Source organism: Macrobrachium rosenbergii, chromosome 22, assembly GCF_040412425.1.
Source record: "Macrobrachium rosenbergii isolate ZJJX-2024 chromosome 22, ASM4041242v1, whole genome shotgun sequence".
In the NCBI taxonomy this organism is placed as follows: Eukaryota; Metazoa; Arthropoda; class Malacostraca; order Decapoda; family Palaemonidae; genus Macrobrachium; species Macrobrachium rosenbergii.
Window position 1 is genome coordinate 683 of NC_089762.1, and position 17,247 is coordinate 17,929.

The 17,247-nt window shown below is 35.8% G+C and overlaps 1 protein-coding gene across 1 annotated transcript; it reads left to right on the forward strand.

Annotated features, from left to right (window-relative positions):
• The first annotated feature begins 3,572 nt into the window (after positions 1 to 3,572).
• On the forward strand, positions 3,573 to 13,621 carry LOC136850331 (uncharacterized). The gene is given in 7 exon segments (XM_067123958.1): positions 3,573 to 3,738; positions 8,049 to 8,400; positions 9,831 to 10,018; positions 10,982 to 11,425; positions 11,554 to 11,884; positions 12,018 to 12,152; positions 13,000 to 13,621. Coding segments are annotated over 7 exon segments (2,238 nt in total).
• The last annotated feature ends 3,626 nt before the right edge of the window (positions 13,622 to 17,247 follow it).

Consider the following 17,247-nt stretch of genomic DNA (forward strand, 5'->3'; position numbering starts at 1 on the left):
CATATATATAAACATATATATAATATATATATATATAATATATATATATATATATATATATATATATATATATATATATATATATATATATATATATATATATATATATATATATATAAAACATTCTGATAACTAATTGTCGTTACTTATGAATAAATTCTGGAACGTCAGAGGTCACAGGGTTGGATCTAGAATGAACAAACTTTCAAACAAACATGAAACAATACACAAAGACCTTAATCTAAATGAAAGTTACGTACAAAATTTTTGCATAAGAGACAATGCTGAAAATTCATCCGACAGTGAGAATGATGAAAACGACAGCAGAGGGCTAGCAAGGCAATGACAGTAAAGTGAGGCCTATATTTGATGACTTTGAATGGGTTGCCAGTAATTTCTGGGCATAAGATTTCGTATTTGACAACAGTGGCAGTTTCATTACATCGATAAAGGAAAATCTTTAAAACTAGATGATGAAATTTATCGGTATCACCATTTTCTTAATCAAATTATCTTTTAGTCGTAGAGAGAGAGAGAGAGAGAGAGAGAGAGAGAGAGAGAGAGAGACCGTTTTCTTTTGTATTGTACTTTACCCTCCTTTGAACACTGGATGTCATGTACAGTAATTCAAACCTAACAATTTTGGCATTGATGATTCATAACGTTCGAGAATTCCAACAACTATAAAAAGAACAATTAGCATACGAACCAATGAACATGATATTTTATATATATATATATATATATATATATATATATATATATATATATATATATATATATATATATATATATATATATATATAAAAAACGTGTGTATATATATTATGTATATGTGTGAAAATATAGATTTATAGTGCACATAGAAACTCTGTACACACAATATGGGTGTCATTAGCTACGTTTCCAAACTTCTTCCTGACTTATAATCCGACTACAGTTAACCTGCATTCTCCAGTTTGAGGTTCTTTAATCCAATCATAAAATCCTAATTATCGCTTCCCGGGGCTGTCCAAAAGAAAGAGGCCATTCCAGGATAAGGCCGAGTTAATTTACAAATCTGCCATCACTGGAGAAGTCAGTAATAGTATTTTTTTTTTTTTTATTTCGTGTTGTAGCATTTATTTTCATCAGTGAGTCCGGCCTAGATATTGGGCATTAGTATAATTTATTTAGGTGATTAGAAACTAGATCATCCTCACCCTACTTTTGATCAAAGCAATTTAATGTATGACTTTAATTCTTCAGAATTCAATTCATTTTACGTCTTCACGGTTAGATACGCAGAACAAGTGTCAAGGCGTTTACTGTTTCAGACCTAGTATGGAAATGTGTGGCGACGTTTCTGCCATACCTACGCAATAGCCAAACTTAGGTCAAGGTTTTATGAATCAAATCTGGGAAAAGTGGCAACGTCTAAAATGTACTACATGTTCGTGGTCATTTTGGTCTGACGATAATACTGATAACTGGCGAATACAGACATTTGTAAGGTAGCGACGTAGGTGGTATTGACTGAAATGATCGGCTGTTGTTAACGGCTTTAGTTACCTCCCACACACGGCGAATTTGATGGGCTTGATATTAGGGCCTGGAATTACGAGTCCTTTTGAAAGATTCCGGTTCCTTCTTTCATTGATGATGGCCACTTCGGGATTCCCTTGTCGACGGTCAAAATTCATGGCGAAAGTAAAAGTCGTTTAACTTGCCTGTACAAAAGGGAGATCACTAAATCTGCCATTTTCCATGAAACACGAAATTGGAATCGGTCAAAAGGACTGGGGATAATCCGAGGCATCATTCTCAAACTAATGTTCGAGTGGTTCCACCCACCAAACTCAATGCAGGTGGAAGGAAGGAAAGGAGATATGAAAACAACAACTGATGATTACCTTCCAAGGATACATGAATATGCCTTTGAGATATATATATATATATATATATATATATATATATATATATATATATATATATATATATATATATATATATATATATATATATATATATATATATATATATATATATATATATATATATATATATATATATTACGTTTAATGTGGATAATTGCCTAATGTGAACATTAGGCAAAAAGTTTGCCTAATGTGAACATTAGGCAAAAAGTTTGCCTAGTGTTCACATTAGGCAAGCGTTTTGCACAATGTTTACAATAGGCAAATTACTTGAATAATGTTCACTTTAAGCAAGACTTTCTGATTAGGCAATGATATTTTGCCTGATGTAAACAGACTGAAGAACCATGGTCGCTGAAGTGTTAATTCAAAGAGTGTTGTTCGGAGCTTTGGGTTTCTATCATTAAGAGTCGTTGTGGACAGGGTAAGCGAGGCAGAAGCAGAGGCACAGACACAGGCAGAAGCAGCAGTTCCAACTTTCCAAAAGATCCCTGCTTTGGCTGATCAAAGACAATCTAGTGCAGCAGCAGCAGCAGCACGGATGGCAAGACGAGGCAAACACCTGCTTGGCCCATTGTCCATTGGTCGGTGTGCTACGCTGAGGGGTCCCGGATGCATACTTCCCACGGTTGAGCTATATCAGGTTAGCCGACGCGCAGGGTACCTGTCTGACAGTCGACGGCGTGACGTCACGCGTTAGACAGGGAGGGAAAGGAGGAGATACAGAGTACGAATCAGGCAGAATGTTCTTGTTTGTCAATGAAGTTGAAGATCATTTCTTGAGGCTAACACTGGGCCTATGCACCTGGGATTTCTTTATTTGACCTCGGGGCACAGGCCATAAGCACATTAACTTATTCACACTAACTTTCCCTTAAAAGCACCCTCCCTTAGTATGGACTTTCAGTCAGTTGTAAATCAGAGCACCAGACAAACGTCCAAGAACACACAGGGAAGGAGTTTTGTGGGAATTATGCCTAGTAATTGTGCAGTTTACAGATGCTTTAATAATAGCAGAAATGGTTCATATGTTCGATTTTTTAGATTTCCAAGAGATGACGAATTTAGGAAGAAATGGATAAATGCATGCCGTCGTGATGATAAGGTCAGTACCAACAATGCACTCGTCTGTTCAGCACATTTTACTGCGGAAGACTATATCGATGACATGAAGTCTCGATTGCTTGGTATTGAAAGCCCAAGAAACAAAAGGCTGCTGAAAGCACATGTAGTACCATCATTGAATCTTTTACACCCAAGGTAAGTCCTGTTGTGTCGTTAAAAATCCTGCTTACATGTGCATACCTATTTGTATATATTTCACTTTGTCACATTCTCTCTCTCTCTCTCTCTCTCTCTCTCTCTCTCTCTCTCTCTCTCTCTCTCTCTCTCTCTCTCTCTCTCTCTCTCTCTCTATATATATATATATATATATATATATATATATATATATATATATATATATATATATATATATATATATATATATATATATATATATATATATATATATATATTCACACCATTACACACATGCAGACACACTTATACACATAGTGCGTATGTGTGAATTGTTTTTGTTAGTCGCATTCAAAAATTTATATAATTTTCCTTTCATTTCAAAAAAAGATTGCGGTTTAACTAAAAACTCTGAAGATGGATTCAAGAGAGCAGAAAAAGCGAGGGATGAAGAGAACTGTGGAAGATCTTCTGGAAGATGAAAGCGTAGCATCAGTAGACAGACCAAGTACTGTTGAAACAGAAGAGAGCCCAGCTGCAATTGGAGAAAATATTTTGGTAACTCATTTAGAAACCGTAGGAGGTATGCCTGTTAGCAATAGCATCGAAAGCGATAATTTTGCATTGTCACACGACTTATGTAAAAGGGAAATTTCAAAGTTAAAAGAAAAATGCAGATACTGGGGGCAGAAATCAAATCTTTGCAAGCCCAAGTTCAACATCTCAAGGAAAGGAATGACATTAATATTAAAGTTCAGATAGAAAATATTTCAAAACCACTTTTCAGTATGACTCAGATAGATGCACTTTTAAATAAAAAGAAATCCAAGCATTGGACAGTAGATGACATATCGTCTGCTTTTACCTTAAGAAGTATAAGTTCAAAATGCTATAGTTATTTGCGGGATATCAAAGGGTTTCCTTTGCCTTCAACAAGCACCCTTAATGAGAGAGCTAGAAATTTTCCTTGCAACCAGGTGTATTAACGTCCGTTTTGTCTTTGATGAAAACTAAAGCTGAAACTTTGACTGTAAAAGAGTGGCTTGCGGTAATGTCATTTGATGAAATGAGCATCACAAAACAGTATAGTTATGATAAGGGAATGGACAGACTATATAAACCTCATGGAAAGGTTCAGGTGATAATGATTAGGGGTTTAATTGGTAAATGGAGACAACCCATCTTTTATGATTTTGATAAATCTTGCGTACATGAAATGTTGATGAGAATAATTGAGGAAGTAGAGAATGCTGGGTATCCTGTGATTGCAATCATGCATGATCTTGGGCCAAGCAATGTAAAATTATAGAAGCACTTTGGGATAGACCCAATAAACTGTAAGCGTGTGTCAGTCAAAAATCCGTGTCACAATAGGGAAATATTCTTATTTGCAGATGTCCGACATATGATAAAATTAATGAGAAATCACTTCATAACTAAAGGGTTTTGTTTTGAAGATGGAACGCTGGTATCTGATTCTTGTGTTAGGGAAATGCTAAGTAATACTCATAGAGAATATGGTCTAGATTACAAGATTAGTGAAATTCATCTAAACTTACAAACCACTGACCTTCAGCAAGTTAAGTATGCTGTGCAGCTGATGTCAAACAGCTGTGCTAAGTCTGTTGAGTATTTAGGAGAGAGAGGACTGCTAGAAAGCAAAAACTGGAAGGATACTGCAGAATGCATTTCAATGGTTAACGATTGGTTCGATCTTATGAATTCAACTAATATGATAGGAGACGTTAAATCACGAAATGCTTAAGGGACTGACTTAACAAATCAGAAAAATCTTTTGTGTAAAGTCACTGATGTCATGACAAAAATGCGAGTATGCAACGCAAAGTCAAGCAGTCTTTATAGTTTTCAAAAGGGAGTCACTTTATCGTGTCACTCACTTATGGGCCTATACGAGATGTTAGCCAGTGATTATGATGTTGCATATATATTGACTAGAAGGCTAAATCAGGAAATATTAGAGCATTTTTTTGGATATTGCAGACAGATGAGTGGACCTCATGATCATCCCGGTGCTGTAAGCTATAAATATAGAATGAGAAAGCTGCTTCTGGGAAAAAATGTTGCCCTAATCAGTAATAACACAAACATAAAGAGCATGAAAATAGCTATTGCTTAACAAGTGAGTTAGCATTAAGAATGCAACAAACAATGTGAGAAATTATGACGACCGCGAACTTGCATTAGAGATTTGCCTAACTAGCCATTGTGAAACTGATATTGCAAAAAATTTAGGTGACGACATGGATGATTTGACAGCAGATCCGAGTAACACAAAATTGATATCTGATGTCATAGAGGAAGAAAGTTTGCGACATATAGGGGGCTACATAGTGAACAAATTTTCGATGAAGTATCCGCATTTAGGTCACAAAGCGGCTGCCAGTCAAAGTGACGAAAATTCCTGGGTTGAAAAGATTAACAGAAGTCAACTGCATTTACCATCTGAGACCTTTTTTCACACTTAAGTTTCATGAGAGGGTTTTCAAAGCCATTCATGGCGAAAGTCTTAGGAGGAAAACATTGTATAAAAACGCTAGCCTCGAAATGAAATTAGCCATAAATGAATCTAAAATTAATTCAGTGGGCTTTCATCTCCCAGATGATGTAATTTATTTTTGCCAAGCTGTGTATTTTTAGATAAGATATCTGAATAAAAGATTGACATAGAAAGAAAAATAAATTATGCAATAAAATGCAAAATAAGCTCAATAAGATTAAAAATTAATTATTTTGTAAGAATTAATTAATTTTTCTAGTAGAGTGATATGCACTGTTTTTAAAGTTCAGAAACATGGCTTTAGTGTTTTTACTCAATAATTTTGTTAGTTGATAGTGTTTTATTGCTAAGTTATATGTAGTTTTCAGACCCTTTTCATGAACTAAGATAATTTTGTAAGTAAGAGTAGATTATTTTTTTATTCGAGTAATATGCACTGTTTTTAAAGTTCAGAAATATGCCTTTGTTTTTACTAAATAATGTTGTTAGTGGATAAAGTTTTATTTCAAAGTTATATCTAGTTTTAATACCCTTTTCATGAGCTAAGATAAAATAAATTGTATGTATGTATGTATGTATGCATATATATATATGTAACGACCCGAGTGGGCCGTTATGCAGGTTCTTTAACATACTCAGGACGGGGCTGTCATGACTGACGGCAGATGCAACAAACAAAGGAGGAGAAAACAACAAAAACAATAAAGAAAGCTTAAAATTAATTTATTTACAATATTAACAAGCGAGTCAGGTCTGGTAAAAGATAAAACCATAAATACAAGAAAAACCAAAGGCAGCACTAAACAAAATCAAGTTAAATAAACAAAAAAGTAGCTTTAAAAAAGGCAAAAATAAACAACAGCAGGCAGAAAAAAAATACCAAACATACGTCCTCCATCGGGCACCAAGACAGCCCTCAGCTGTGCAACAGGGACAAAAACCCACCAACCAGAATACCCCGATGGAGACGTCAGGACAGCCTCACGCTGTCATCAAAGATGAGCAGCTCGTGGTCACACGACTACTCATGGTCACACTCCACCTCTACGACGTGCTCCACTTCGTAGGCGTGCTCCAATTTACTGCTCAAAACTCGACCAACGTCGACTCCAAAACTGCCTGCTGCTGCTGCTGCCGCTACTCTCGCTGCCCTACCAGACCCGACTGAAGCAAGAAAAACGGCAGCTCACTGACGAAAACATCAAAACAAAAAAAAAAAACTTGAAGGTAAGGAGGCAGCAATCCACAAAGGGAAACGAGCGGGGAACCAGCAGTTCCGCAAAACCATCACTAACGTGACACCTCCCACCTAAAAGAAAAAAAAAAAAAAAATTTTTTTTTTTTTTTACTCATGATCCCCCTCCAATGCCGTAACAACCCCGCCAGCCAAAACAGAGCCGCCCTGTCACGGTCGCCATTGTAACGACCCGGTGGGCCGTTATGCAGGTTCTTTAACATACTCAGGACGGGGCTGTCATGACTGACGGCAGATGCAACAAACAAAGGAGGAGAAAACAACAAAAACAATAAAGAAAGCTTAAAGGTAAGGAGGCAGCAATCCACAAAAGGGGAACGAGGCAGGAACCAGCAGTTCCTGCAAACCATCACTTAACGTGACAATATATATACATATATATATATATATATATATATATATATATATATATATATATATATATATATATATATATATATATATCTATATATGCCTACATACATACATACATACGTACATATATGCATGTACTGTATATGTATATATGAGAAAAAGGAAACTGGCAACCCATTGAAGGACTAGTGACGTAGTGCGCAGATCGCTTGAATTTTGGTAAACAAATCGGTTAACCTGATATAGCTCAACCGTGATATTTCCCTAGTCTGGAAGGGGCTATGCGGCCGGGAAATTAGGACCAATCAAAGTGCGTGGAGCTGATCCATGACGTCACAAGCCACGCCTCTTGCTGCTCCTATGCGATCTATGCGAAGAAATACTAAACTACTTTCCAATTTCACATTTACCAGTTTGTAAAAAGTATACATTTTAGTCAAATATATCTAAACATGATGCTCCATTAATTTAACAACAATATATTCTTCAAATGAGATACACCGTGAAATATATTATGCATTGTTGCTCGCTCCCCTCTGGGTAAGAGCATTCAGTGCATGTTTAACTCCTTCTCGCAAAGTCGACATTTATTACATAAATAATACTTTCTTTGCAAGTTTGGAATTTATATATACTTGTAAATGCATGTTTAAAGCCATATATATAGTTTTACGATAACTCATTGGATGATTTAAATAATATATAAGATAGTAAAAATGATAATATGGTAAGAATGATGTTATATGACCTGTAATTAACATTAAAGGCAGCTGCCTCACAAGAGGGCAAGAACAACAACTTCGCGCACGTTTTGGACCAACCATCAGAGGAGGAGGATCGCAAAACAACAACAACGAAATGGATTTAGTCTTGGACTTCACGAGTGAGGGCTTTCAAAATGTGGACATTGAAAGCAAAGAAAACTGCGTAAGACTAAGAACCAATGTCAAGTGCAGAGAAGAATTCAAACAGTGGAAAGACATTTTTTCCGTAAAAAATAATCAGTGTTTCAATTCTTATAAACTTTACCCAGTTAGTGGCCAAAGAGTATCGTTTCACCAAAGCTTGCTTTGCCATCACGGTGTAAAACACAAAGGATTAAAGAAAACTGCAACAGGGTAAGTATGTTTATTTTGTGTTAGGTATGTAGCATTTATAACTACAGCGTTTTGGACAGGGAATCCAAAGTCTTTAGTAGGCTATAGGTACTACTTGGACTCGAGGGATGAAAGGCCATAGGTTAGACCTAGTACATATCCTAGTACAGCCATGGTGTGCTGGGCAAAAATTGATGTGATTGATTTTATGCAAGAAGGAATTGTCTCGCTTTATTTTCAGGATAGAACATGAGTCCTATAATAGGTAGAGGTACCTAGCATATGTGCATTATGTTGGGGTTTGTGCACCCACCTACTAGCTGTGTTTAAGAGGGGTTCATCCTGTTTTTGGGATCTACCATTTACATTAATACTTGCATGTTTCTTTTGATATTTTACTTGCTAATATGCAGGTATGATACCTACTTAAATGTGTCGAAAGGGTTTTATAAAAATTTTACCCATTACTTTGCATATGAAAGTTTGGGGCGCGTACAGATATGTTGGGAATGGACGTCATCTGCCAGCTTCCTATAAGAGGATATGCTAGCCTTGGATGCATTACTTAGCATACAAAACTTTGGCCTACTAACACTACTCTACATACAAAAGTTTAACCCGTTACTTTGCATTACTTTGCATACAAAAGTTTGACTCGCTACTCTGCAAGTAAAAAGAATAGGCAAGCCTAGGACTCATTACTTTGCACACAACTTTAACCAACAACAAAAGAAGCGCTGCAAACAATACACAAAAAGTTTGATGACCCGTTACTTTCCATACAAAAGTTAGACCTGTTACTTTGCATATAAAACAACACACAGGTTAGCCACCCTCCAGGACTCAATTACTTTATGTACAAAACTTTCTAGTTATTAGAAAACAGAAAAATAATCATGTGATATTTTGCACATTCTTGGCAGCTTATGCACATAAAAAGTGTATGACTAATGGAAATATAAAAATAACTACAAATCACAATGCTTTAACCAATGAAATGTTTTCATTTTTTAAATACAGAAATTCTTTGCAAGGGAAAAAAATATGAAATTTCAGATGCCCTGCCAATGCTGACAAGAAAGTGTATAATAGTGTATTTTTTAAAATATTATTTTAATTATGTTATGTCAAAAAAAGACAGGATCTTTGAAAAAAGACTGAAAATTGTAATGCAAAAGGAGTTATGAAAATATGTACATTAATTACTGAATAATAGCGAGTCTATTTCCAATAACTTATAGGTATTTGAGATAACTGCTTAAAAATATAGATAACCTCCCTTAACACTAATTGAAGTATTAGGAATAAAAAAAAATTTCCCCTATGAAGAATAAAATTAGATTTATGATATAAAATTGCTAATGAAATTACATACATAATGGACATACTATGTGCAGTAACTGAACGAACGGACCAGTAATTAACAATTTCATTTATAACCCTGTTTACAGATGGAAGGTCAAAATGGATGTCTCCATCAGAGTTGTTCACAAGAGGTCTCCTGACCACATTAAGAATTTCCCATGTTCTGTGGAGATCCTTGGGCAACACAACCACTCAACTGAGGTAGCGGAAAGTCTTAACCAACTGAGAGTATCAGAAAAGACAAAGTTGGTGTTTGAGCAGTACTTCGAGCAAGGTATTGTAAAAGCTTATTTAAAATTTTGAAAGATCACACTGACAATATTGATATAATGTTTAATGAGCACAGATGAACACTGAAAAAGCTAGGTTATGTCTTTTAAGACATTTAAAATGTATATTTATTCAAGGTGAATAATTATTGGTTTTACAGGTATTATATATTGATTACTGTAAAAGTAAAATAATCATACTTTGCTTTCAGTGCATTTTGCACTTAATAATATACATATAATAATTATGTGTATGTATTACAGGCACTACATCAGTGCAGAACACTTCAGCATCATTAGAGGTACTCAAGATGGTCGCTACAATGATGGCACATATATGCTATCTGAGTAATATTATTAAGTGTGAACCTAGACAATGAATTACTACATATTAAGTTACAATATTAATTAAGAAATAACATTAAGGATGAACATATATATAAAATACTATATATTAAGTTACAATATTAATTAAGGACTAACCTTAAGGATGACCTACTATATATTAAGTTACAATATTAATTAAGGAATAACCTTAAGGATGACCTACTATATATTAAGTTACAATATTAATTAAGGAATAACCTTAAGGATGAACCTATACCTGAGTTACTAAATATTAAGTTACAATATTGAGGATGAATCTATACACGAATTACTACACATTAAGTTACAATATCCACAGTTTAATACTGGATAGGGTGGTATGATACTGCACAATACTGTTTATAAGCATGTCAGCAGAAGAAGCAAAGAGCATATTCTAATTGGTCCTTGCATGCATGCATACTATGTATCCTACTTTTTTTTTTCTTTATCAAGAACTGGTTTCTGTGGAAGGTAAACAGTATTTAATTAATCAACCCGCTGGTCTACCACAGGCAGTATGTTGCATGTTGCTTGGGAATCATAAGCTAATAGACTGTATTTGATAATGTACAAACAGTAATTATATATTTGTATTACAGGCATGGCACCAGCTCAGGCACATCGGCATCATGTTCTGAAGATGGACCTGTGTGATGATATATATGGCCAAGCTAATCATGCCACAAACCCATCAAAGAGAGCAATTCAATATATATTTGATTTGTGGCGGAAAAGGAAACATGGTGGCTTAAATACGCCAACAATGTTTGATGCCAGACAGAAGTATGCAGATAACAACCCAGAAATCATTCTGGGAATGGAACATTCCCAAGGCAGCTTCTGCATGATTTTGACAACGCCGTTTATGGTGCGGGCCCACAGGCAACTTAAAGAGGCTGGGGAGGTGGTATTTGTTGATGCCACAACCTGTGTTGACCAACTTAACACAGTCATAATCCCATTCCTGTGTGCAGGACCAGCTGGTGCAGTGCCATTAGCTTTAGTTTTCACATCTTCTCAAGATGCGGCAACTCTAACTAGAGGTTAGTGTACTATATACTGCTCTGCTTTTGTTTGTTATTCTTGGATATGCATTTTACATGCATATTTACTTATGAAACAAGTGGTTATGAATTATTAATATAAATCTTTCTTATTTTGTGCTTGACAGGTTTTGGCATGGCCAAAGAGGCACTGGGTGGGATCGCCTTCTATGGCAGAGGTGAGCCGCAGTGTTTTATGACCGACAACTGTGTAACAGAAAGGAAGGCTCTGGCAACCACATGGCCTAAATCAAAGCTGTTCCTCTGCATATTTCACATCCTGCAACAAGTATGGCACTGGCTCCTTGATTCTAGACATGGCATTCATAAATTACATCGGTAAGAGCTTATGGGTATTATGAAGGCCCTTGTATATGCAAGATCAAGTGATGAATTTGGCGAATTGTGGAAGAAAGCTGAAGCCAATTCTCTTCTAGAGAAATACCCCAAATTTAGAAGGTACCTAAAGTAATCTATATATTTTCATCTTTAATTAATTACCCTACAATATAAAAAGAAATTTGAACTTATTTTTCCTTTTCTTAGTTTCCTTGTTTTTCTTTAGTCTGAATATATTGTTTTTTTTTTCCAGTTATCTAACCACCCTGGTCTTAAGAAGAGAAGAATGGGCAATCGCTTTTCGAGTTGGAGAGATTTTGCGTAGGCACCACACCAATAATTATGCAGAGTCAACAATGTCCATAATTAAGGATACAGTGCTTAATAGGTAAGGATGAATCAATGAGTGAAAGAATGGTACACATAAGAAAATTTTCATATAATTCAAAATTTTCCCCATAAGATAGATGACAAAATGGGAAATGAGGAATGAAAATGTCCCAATCTTAAGAGAGAGAGTGAGGGTCGAAGTTATGTCTGTCTCGGCAAGCATATTTCATATGAGCACCTATTTTATGAGTTTGTAACTCTACTTACATGCCACTCAATGGTTTGAATAGGCCGATATTACAAGAAAAGCCTGTGTTTTAACCCCTTTTTGAACAGGGGATGTCTGTGAGTCTTGCATCAGCAGGTATAAAGTAGGTAGAGACACTAATTACTAGCTCAAAAGAACAATACGAGGTCCTTTTGCATGATTTTGTGCATGTCTGCCTACTGAAATACCTACTGCTACAAGGCTCTCAGACATGCCCTGTTCAAACAGGGGTAACGCCCAAGTTTTCATTGTAATATCAGCTTATTTCAAAACCATTTGTGTGGTTGTAATGAGAGTTACTAAACTTATAAAAGTAGGTGCACTATGAAATATGCTTGCTGCTGGCAGAGACATAACATCCACCTCTGCTTCTCTCTAAGAACAGAGCTTACTGACATGTGGCTGCCTCTCAGTTAACACCCACCTTATATCCCTACATAATTGCATCATCACCAAGCTACCTCACTTTGTGCTGCCTGGTAATAAGGTTAAATAAGAGAACAATTTTTTTTCTTGTGAACACTGAACAGCTAGTAGGTATGTATAGTATATGACAAACTGAAAGTGGAGTGAGTGCTACATTCTTGTAATGTCTTCTGACCTATTAAGTATTGTAATATTTTTACTATCATTTCAGATGCAAGGCCTACAACACTACCCACCTGATTGTCTTCATGGTGGAGATTTTTGATTGTTACATGAGGCAGAGGTTGGTGGATGTAGCATTAGGTCGACAACGGGTGAAATCCATCACTGTTGACATGGTAGACATTGCTGCTGTTACGTCCTTTGGTGGAGGGCTATACTCTGTGCAAAGCCAATCTGATCAGGCACAGGTATATGAAGAAGACCTCACCATTGGTATGTGCACATGTGTGAAAGGACAAAATGGGGCCATCTGCAAGCATCAGATTGCTTGTGCAGACTACAGCATGACTGCAGTGCCCCAAATGTTTGTGATGACCAGTAGCAGTCGGCAATCATTGGCAACCCTAGCTGTTGGTGCAGAAAAAGCCCCGAAGGAAAGTTTTTTTAAAGGTTTGACTGAGGTAGAAGACAATGAAACGGAAAGCAGTGGAGGAAATATAACATTGGCACCCCAAACTGTTGATGCAGGAAAAGCCCAGAGGGAAAGACAGTTAGAAGATACGAATGAAAGTATTGCCGAGGACACTAGTGCCCCAACAAATACGTTCCGTGAAAACTTCAAGTCAGCTCAACAACTTGCTGAATTGTACAGGCTCGTCGATGGCATATAGTGGAGCTGGTCGTGGCAAGATTCCTTGCCAGCCAACTACAATAGCAAGACGATCCCCAGGAATGCCAAGAGGAGCAGCGCCCATCGGTAAAGGACGTCGACCAGTTTCATTTCTGTCATCCAACCCAAAGCGTCCCCGTAACCTTGCCCAGAAAATACTGTGCAATGTTGCAAATGTCAAGTCGCATGGCAGTGGTCATTAGTTAGAGGGCATATTTACTGAACGCCATTACCATTACCAAGAGGGGCATAGCCAGTAATGCTTAATATATTTCACGGTGTGTCATTTGAAAAATATATTGTTAAGTTAGCATAGCCATCATGTTTAGATATGTCTGCTCAGTATTAAGTCCATTTTAGCCCCCAAGGATCTGTGTAGTGTACAGTGCTGTATGTGTGTTTGTTTATAATATGTATTTAAAAAATTTTTCATTCATGCTTTTCACACTTGCAGTGCAAAGATTTTACTAGTTTTAAAATCACCTTTATTTTATTATCGTAAATCATTACCATTTCGCCTCGAATCAAACTCTTTACCGATAGTGCTAAATGATCCCCCCTCTGGATCCCAGTGCTTGGCTTTATGCCTAAATTCTATATTCCATTCCATTCCATATTCCTATGGGCGTTTGTTTATTTGCATATATATAAAGTATATACCCCTTTCTGAGTGGGGATACCTTAACGTGGTGAAAGGGTTTGTGCATCACAATGACAAGCAAAGCTGTACCAGTCAGGGCCACCCATACTTAGGTTGGTTTGCTGTGAGTGATCTGACCAAAGTCTCCCACTATCACCAATCAGCAAGTACAAGTACGAAGGGTTTGCTAATATATTAAATAAATAAGTTAAATAATCAGTGTTTTCTTTGTACACAATGAATTTTAAGGAAAAATCACACAAGGGTTCCTAAAAATATTCAATACTAAATTATATTTGGTTACAATAGGTTGACTGAGAGCACCAAAACAATGCTGTAGGTTTCCTTAAGCCTAAGGGCACATTAGCTCTTGAAATAATATTTAATAAATGAAGCTGATATGTGTCCCTTTAAATAGTAGGGACTGTATCAGACCGATTCCTGTTCATGGCCTAGTGCATATCGCGCATTATTGCCTAGAATGGCCAGTATATTAAATTATGTAATGCTAATGTGCATTACTTATATATCTCCGTTAACCACACCTGTCAAAAATGAAATGTATATATATTTACAGAGAGAGATGCCAAATATATTCACTCACATTAGGTAAGACATACATTTGGCTGTTGAGCGTGAGTGAGCTTGTATGCAAATAGTGGTATATTACCGTTATCCCTGGCTTTAATTAGTACATGTTGAATATTTTTACAGAATTTTTTGTTAAAAGAGAGTTTGGAAATAGTGTCATGCATGCATATTTTTTTTTAAAGCATATAGCACTTCTACTAAATTTATGCATGCATCAATTCGCTCTCGTTCAGCTCTCAGTAAAAAGGCTACTGTAACTCCATAAATAGGTATTTTGTACTCCTATAATTGATAAAAATATTAAATACTATGAAAAACTCGTTTAATTCTTTGTGCACAATGAATTATAAGTACGAAGGGTTTGCTAAAAAAAATATTAAATGAAATAATCAGCCTTTTCTTTGTACTTAATGAATCTTAAGCAAAAATCATGTAAGGGCTTGCTAAAAATATTCAATACTGAATTATATTTGGTTACAGTAGGCTAATTAAGACCACCAACGCAACAATACCGTAGGTTTCTTTAAGCTTTAAGGGCACAATAACTCTTAAAATAGTTTAATGAATAAATAAAGCTGACACTGTGTCCCTGTAAATAGTAGGGACAATATCAAACTCTGATTCCTGTTCATGTCCAACCTCTACTTAGTGCATAGTGCGCATTATTGCCTAGTTATGACCAGGATATTGCTCTTATGCAATGCTGCTACTTATATGCTGCTGGCCATAGAAATCCGTACTTTATCCTTATGCCCTCTGACTATTTTCCCCTGCAAACTGGTCAGATACCTTCATTTTTTTCCCATCTTGCATGCTGTTTGATTCATCCCAGGAGTTATCGCAACTATATAATAAATGGCTTTAAACATTTTCAAGTATATAAAAATTCGAAACTCTCGATGAGGCCGTTAAACTGTGAAAATGGAAAGTTTTTCTTCAGCATCGCATCTGGCTCATATCCCTGGTCAGGGCATATTTCCCAAGTTTGGAAGGATCAGAGATATAAGAAAATTAGGCATCGCCAATAACTCATTATATAATTCATGGTGTATCTCATTTGAAGAATATATTGTTGTTAATTAGGGTAGCATCATGTTTTTAGATATATCTGACTAAAATGCATCTGCATACAAATCGTTAAACTGTGAAACCAGGGCATATTTCCCAAGTTTGGAAGAGGATTAGTCAGGGAATGGGTAAAATTTTAGGCATAGCGTATAACACATCATATATTTCACGGTGTATCTCATTTGAAGATATGTTGTTATTTAGGGTAGCGCCAAGTTTAGCTATATTTGACTAAAATGTATAGAGTATACAAGCCGTTAAACTGTGAAATTGAAAACTTTTCCTTCCTCAGCATCGCATCGGCATCGGAGGCGCAAAGAGGCGTGGCTTGTGACGTCATGGATCAGCTCCACGCACTCTGATTGGTCCTAATTTCCCGATCGCATAGCCCCTTCCAGACTAGGGAAATATGCGTCCCGGATGTGGATCGTGGTCCAACAGATCCCAGATATACGTTTGTGGTCGTCCTTAAGGAAGATGAGGGGCTATATACTGTATGTTGCCGGTAGGGAATTCTAGGACCAAAATTTACAGCTGCTGACCTAAGTGCAATCGAACAGCCTCCGTTAAAAGCGGGAGAGGTTCCTGAAGTCTGCCTATCAATTAAAACAGCAACAGCAAGGGCCACTGGTGGACAAGGATACACTAAGTGTCAATGTACAAGTCAATGTATATCAGGACGATGCAGCTGCGTAAGAAGAGACTTCAATGCAACTCGAGCTGTCATCCTAGCAGAGCATGCAAACATTAATTAAATTTGTGACTGGACTCGACTCGAACTTTTATTGATTTTGTTTGTTTATTCTAATAAATTGCAATTTCTAAAACTGTCTCTAAATCGACCTTAATATGTAATATATGTTGACATAAACTTTAACAATGTACACAATGTGAACATTAGGCAATGTTTAAGCAGTCTTATTCACATCAGGCAAAATTGAGCTGCATAATGTGAACATCAGGCATTTTTTTGCCTAATGTCAACAGTCATTGTACATTAGGCAATTTTCTGCCTAATGTTCACATTAGGCAATTATCCACACTAATGTATCATATATATATATATATATATATATATATATATATATATATACATTATATATACAATTATATACATATATTAACATATATATATATATATATATATACATATATATATACATATATATATACATATATATATATAATATATGTATATATATATATATATATGTGTATATATATATATATATATATATATATATATATATATATATATACATATATATATACATATATATATACTGTATATATATATATATATATATATATATATATATATACATATA